The sequence below is a fragment of the Periophthalmus magnuspinnatus genome, chromosome 18, assembly GCF_009829125.3.
Source record: "Periophthalmus magnuspinnatus isolate fPerMag1 chromosome 18, fPerMag1.2.pri, whole genome shotgun sequence".
Taxonomy (NCBI): Eukaryota; Metazoa; Chordata; class Actinopteri; order Gobiiformes; family Gobiidae; genus Periophthalmus; species Periophthalmus magnuspinnatus.
The window spans coordinates 18279886-18286773 of NC_047143.1; the positions used below are offsets into that span (position 1 = coordinate 18279886).

The 6888-nt window shown below is 36.8% G+C and overlaps 1 protein-coding gene across 1 annotated transcript in view; it reads right to left on the reverse strand.

The window, feature by feature from the left end:
* LOC117386072 (ankyrin-2-like) overlaps positions 1–5251 on the reverse strand; it is a 28347-nt gene extending 23096 nt beyond the window's left edge. The window contains 2 exon segments of the mRNA XM_055228892.1: positions 192–245; positions 5111–5251. Of these exon segments, the coding sequence (XP_055084867.1) occupies positions 192–245; positions 5111–5251 (195 nt within the window).
* Positions 5252–6888: the final 1637 nt, after the last annotated feature.

Here is a 6888-nt window from a genome sequence, read left to right on the forward strand (position 1 = left end):
AGTTTTGTAAAGTGAATTGGAGTCCAAGTTGATGGAGCTGTAAGTGCGCACATGCTCACTTCCTATTAGGAATGCGACGGCTAGCAGGTTAGCTATGTCCATTTATATACACAGTCTATGGTAGTTGAGTTCCATAGGCTACCTGATTGCATGTGCTGATGTCCACATCCACCTTTCAGGAATTCCAAAACCTTGTCGATATTCCCTGCTCTGGCTGCTCGCAGGAAACTGGTGTTACTGTCCGACTGCAAAAGACAAAAAAATAAAACAAAAAACACAATTATTACTCATTAAATCATTATATTATTATACAAGTCAACTACAACATACAATACAATGACTCAGAATAAAGTGGTCTACTTGGTAACAGCGAAATGATTTTATAACCATTTTCAACAGGCAAATAAAAAGTAATTCCTGAATGGCCGTTAAACATTATGACTATCATATTTCTCAAGTTCACTATACAATGGGCAGTGATTGTAAAATCCAGTGCCCCCTCTCTTTGAAGGACATGTCCCATTGGAGGATGCTGCTGACAGCTACAGTTGGACCAGGCCCAATGCAGAGAAGTGAGAAGAGCAGAGGAGAGTGAATCAGCATTTTTCTCTAAGGCTGAAACTAAACTCTGGTAAGTTTCCAGACTAGTAAATAATAGATTCATCACACAGAACAGAGGTCAGATATGAAAATGAATCATATGCATATTTCTTATTGCCATTTCTGATATAACAAGCCCCTTTATGATTTCAACATCCAAACTCATGGTACATATGAAACCACCAAGAAGTTTATATTAACACATTCAAGTTAGCATGTTATTCCTGGATAAAGAGATTACAACAACATTGTGATTTTATTTTTTTCTTATGGCTCATTATACCATAGTATACCATATACTGTACCATGTTATCTGAATTCAAATTAAGCATAAGGTTAAAGCTTAGTAATAATGTAAACATACTTAGATCATCATTTTGCATTTAGCTCATTGTAAACCACAATATTCATCTAAAACAGAAACAAGTAAAGCAAAAGTGTACAACCTATTTACAGTAGCGGCATGTTTTCCTTTACATGTTCCTTTGAGCACTCAAGCAACTGACTTAATATTCACTTAAAGGTGTTCTAACAGTATAGTATGATAAATGTATTTACTCTATTACTATTTTATATTATTTAGTCTAATGTATCTCTAATGTGTCAACAAACATGGCATATCTTAAAAAGGGGGTATTATGCAAAATGAACTTTTTGCAGCTTTCTACGATGTTATAACCCAATAGAATTATAATACCCCCTCTTTAACGTTTCATTTATGATGTTATAGCTATATATAAATTATTTCAGATTGTCCAATACAAATACCAAACCCCCGCATGTCTATACAGCATATTACGATTGTCCCAGCTGTGCACAAAGCCCTCATTACTATCTTGACTGTGTCCAATGGTATCTTCACATTCCCTGAGTCACATTATACACAACCTGCTCCTAATTCGCCTTCCTGCTCCGTTACCATGGTGACTCCATGGCCACCATCGCTGTTGTCAGACAAGTGGGCTTTCAATGGAGAGTACTTTGACAGAAAGGCTGAATTGTGCCTGCAACTGCCCTACAGAAATTATTTCATAACTCCGGTGCAAAAGAAGTTTATGGGTTTGTCACTTGGTTTGATACATGGAACAAAATAGTGATTTTAAAGTCTTTGTCTTACATTTTGATTTTTTGTTGCTTTAATAAGTCAATGCTTCATTGCTTCTTTTCAAGCAAGATGGTTAGGTGCAAATTTTGTAAGCACATTAGAAGAGACACATCTGGGGAGGGTAGAATAGAGATTCGTATGTCAAACGTCAAAAATATTTTAGGCAACATAGAATCATTAGCCAAAACAAAAGTGTGAAGTAAGCCTGCTAAGGCCTAGTTGCTAAATGATTCTAGTGAATTAAAGTATACAAGTAAGTAAACAATATGGCAATGCTTAGTCTAGGGATGCACTGAACCAGGTTTTTCAATTTTGTTACTGAGGATGATTCATTGGCTTTAAGTATCTGCTCAGAAATGTATGTGTTTGTAACTACAGAACTTTGTAAAAATGCATGTTTAATATTATGACACATTTTGGACCAACACTGGCCAGTAAATAGTCTTATTACACTAATTTATAGACCAAAATAGGAAATCGACAGAACTGATATCTTGGAAGCTGATCCACCAAATCTTTCGATATCAATATCGTATCCAACACCAGTATCGTATCGGTGCATCCCTTCTCAATCTGTAAATGTTGTGGACATCATAGAACACATCAATCTGCATATTGCAAAAGTAAATATCAAGAGTCAGACAGACCTATTACTCAAAAGGAAAATGTTGTTTACTAAAATAAGATTATTGTTAATGTGAATTCATGCTAATGACTGGGCTAGCCTTAATGACTGTGTATGTGTCTAGACAGCAGCATTATTATCAAATGTAATCAAAGCTGCCAGCCATGACAAAGCACAGGCCTGAAGCTCCTCCGCCAACACATTACATCAAACATTCATTTAGTAAGTCTTAACTCCATCAATAATATAAAACACACTCCATCAGTAACAGTGCTGAGGCTGGGAGCATCCTCACCCCTTCCTGTTACCACGGAGACAAGCACTGCCCACTGAAGATCACCATGACAACGAGAGTGGACTTCAAAGTTACAGGAGAGAATGGCTGGTATTTGCATATTAACTTTAAATATAACTTTGGTAACACATCTGCTTAAGCCAAAGTAAAAGCCCACAAATAACACTATAGTGAAGTCTTTAATAAAAATGCTGTTTCAATGCAATTTCCAATAGAAGAAAGTGGAGAAAATAAAAATAGATTTTTTCCCAAACAAATCGATTTGAACTTCATATTTGATTAATCAATTTAATCAAATTTTTCCCCAGGCCCACTACTGACTATCTGACTTGTGATGTGACTTATTATTAGCACTATGTTGTTAATGTGGTTATGTTTACTAGTGGCTAGTGAACCCGTGTTTCACTAGCCACTAACTAGTTAAATATTTCAACAATATTAAATGCAGGCTATAGGTGTTTTCTGTATTCTTTTCCTTGTGTATCAGATGGAAAAATATGTATTTACCAGCGCTGCACATTTCCCATTAGTGCAGCTTGTGTTGTGTGCATGTTTGATATTAAAAGCTCCTCTGGTTTGCCATCTGTGTGTTACTCGATAAAGCAGCACTCAGCTCCTCAAACAAGACACTTTGGAAACGAAAGCACCCAGCAAGATTCAATTAGCTGCAAAAAACCCCAACAATTTATTTGATTGAAGCCTGTGAAAGAATGTTATCCCATTTAAACACTTCCCATTTTTTTCACAAACTTAATAAATATGGTTGCTAAGCAAAGACTTATTTCTTCAGCATCTTTGGACTCACTGTATGCTTTTATCCTTTTTTTATGTCACAGGGTCATTGCCCTACCCGCCTACACATCAGCAGCCAATTACTGCAGTAACACTCATTTTACAAGCCTATACCAAAGAATTTGAATTTTTTTTTTCTTTTAAAGGCCGATGCAATATAGCATAATAAAACATATGGAACTATGGAATCCCTATACCGACTTATCCTTCAATGCATGATAGATGGGAGCAATATTTATCATGGATACTTTTTTATGCAATATTGAGAAACCTTTTGTTATTTTTACTGCTACTATGATAAGATTTGAGCTGTAGAGAGTTGAATAAATAACTTTTCATTTATTTATTCCAACTCACGTTCATTAACAATAATGTACAGAATATATTTTTTGGGGAAATCCTGCTTTATGGTGACATCAGTGGCATAATGGCATGCAATATTATTGTTTATTGTCTACATTCAAAATGTGTTATTATGACAGGTACCATGCATTATACTTCCATATAGCATTGTGCTCTAAGAGAAGATTTCCCGATTTAGCAAAAAGCTACTTTCCAGCCACAGTTCTTGGGCAGGTGTGTACAAAAACTAAAACATCACAAAAACAGAATAAAATTTTACTATAATAAAAAATAGAAAATAGAATTCTATAGAATAAAGAAAATAGTAAGTCTTTGTCTATGTTTCCAATTACTCAGTATAAATGACCTAACAGACTTTTAATTTTGTGAAAAACTCACACTGTACAAGTTGATACAACTTATTGTTGCCAACTAAAAATAATAGCTAGCTATACAAAACATTCCTCTTTGATCATGTCACTAGGGGAAGCCTCCGCGGCATGTTAAGTGACTGATATTTTAGCCATGTGCTCCCAACAGTGGTCGGGCATGCTGTTAGAGTCATTAGCCGGCCTTTCAAATTAGCCCCAAGAGTCCACACTCCACTGTCTGGGACACTTTAGGAGCAGGAATGTCACACAGGCCTTTAAAGGGAGAGGAGAGCGACTGACAGCACGGCCATAGTAACACAGCAACATGCTAACACAAACTAAGCTACCAGGAGGTGTGTCCTGCAGGAATAACACTCCTATGACTACACATGGCATTTTAATGTTACCTTTAAAAGTTGTAAAAACATCACTGGATGCACCACGTATTGAAGTATTGTATTGTCAATTTTTAGGTAAGATTGACAACGGCAAAACACTGACCAGATGTTGCTAGCTTTCAAATGCAAAGTAAATCTTATTTCATACAGATATAAATTAGCCTCATATTAAATTAATAAATGGGGTAAAACACTGGGGTTCATAACTAAAAAGAGGTAACAAACAGTTAAAATCAAAATGTACCTTTTCTCTAAAAAAAAATAATGCTTCAAATAAAAATGTCTGGTTTAAAACTATGTATTTGCTATTTTTGCATAGCATACTGCCATTGTGAAAAATATATATTTATAGTTTGTGTCCATAAAATTAATATTTCTAAAACAAGCTTATGCTACTGCAAGCAATGTTAACAAGTCTGACAAAGCTATACATAGAAGTGGTCAGCACAACCATAAATTTGAAAACCTATTTCCAAAATGCCAAAGTTCATCATCTCTTACTTAATACCAGTCAAAAACTGCCCCTGTAGGTCAGTGGTCCAAACTGCCCTTAGCCTGTGCACCTGTCTGTATGGGTCTTACCAGCATCTGAGGAGGCTGCTGTGGGTAGTGCTCCTCACAATAGTACTCTGGAAAGGCATTCTGGTCCAGGTTGGTCTGACTGGTGGCAGCTTTCAGACCCTTGTCTGTGCCACACACTTTACACATTGCAGTGTTGCCCATACTGCCCAGGTCCCAGGTCTATCCCATCAGTACGTAAAGGAATCTAAGTGCTTTTAATCACTGGCTAATCCTCTCACTGAACTTCCCCTACCCTCCCCCTAAAAAACTAATGCCACCATCCAAGGGGGCACCCGGACCTACCCTGAAAATCACACTTCTCCTGGCCTAACTGTCCTGCCACTACATTCAGCACTATCCCAGGGCTTCTACTATTCCCACTCGCCTACCATTGACCAACATCTACAACCCGCCCCCCACCGCCTCCCTCCCCAGCTATTTTTACACCCACCAGTCCAGATATGCATGTGGAGAGCGGGGAGGGAGGTGGGCAAAGGCCAGCATGCCAAAACAGGAAGGAGGAGACGCTGTCTCTTGAATCATTCAAGAGACCACAATTCAAGAATCACATGAAGAAGTCAAAATTGTTTCTTCCAAGTATACAAGAGTTGCAAGATATAGAATTAAAAAAAAAACAGTTTTAATGTTCAAACGCATTACAATTTCAACCCCTTTGGAACGCCAGTGCCAACTGCCAACATGATTACTCAATAAAACAATTCAAAACCCGCCATGAAAATTTTTTGAGCTATGCTACCGTAGACCCCCTTCTGGGTAACTCTTACTTCAATACTGTATACAGAATGTTTTACATGACCTTTTGTAAATGTCTTCACCCAGGAGACTAACAAACCCATGACATACAACACATATAGGCATTGCTTTTCCAATAGGCATTGCTTTTCCAAAAGTAATGTATACAGCTTGTGTTGATTACATTTGTTACATTTGTTAGATAATATTAATTTATGAAATGTTACATAGCATATAGCATTCTATCTCCCACTGGGCTTGTCGTGGCTAGATTACTAACACAATGTTTAGCTAATGCGGATATGTGTCAGCTGTAGCCCAGAGCAGAGGCCTATTGATTTTGTTGTAGCTAATGCAAATTAAAGTCACACCAACCTTTTCACTGCACTTTGTTGGTTCAACAAGCTAATTCTAACATCCCAAACAGAAGACTATAGCCCAGCCTTCTTTCATTCATATCTGTTTGGACCCAAGCTCTGTGTTTTTGTCAAGGACGTAATGTCTGCATTCACTTACACAATACTCTTACTGTGCAAAATATCATCACATCATTTCTCATTCACAGAATACATTAGCGTAGGGAGAGAACTGTCTTTTGTCAAGGAAACCACATGAAACCTTCAGAGTCTGCAAACGGGAGGAACATAATCTGAGTAAGCAAAATTATTGACAGAATGTGAGAAATAGCCATGATAACCATCATAATTGAATCTTTGTATTTACATGCAACAGGAAAGAAACAAAACATAAACCACCCGGTTGTGTGTGATGGTTGACTGGTAAAACTAGTAGTGCAAATGCATTTTCTGACAATCAATAAAATCCAGTTGCTATTTGAACTACAGGTATACAGTGGTTTGCACTTAAAAATGATGACCCTTGTAAAACATCCAATTGCTCACTGCATTAAAAAATAACACATTTTTAAATATATTGACCATTACACTAAATACTGTATGGCAAATGTCATGCCAAAAAACATATAATGGATCAAGAATTATTCTTGAGCAACATCAAAGCTGCATTTTTGGAACTAATTTGCAATA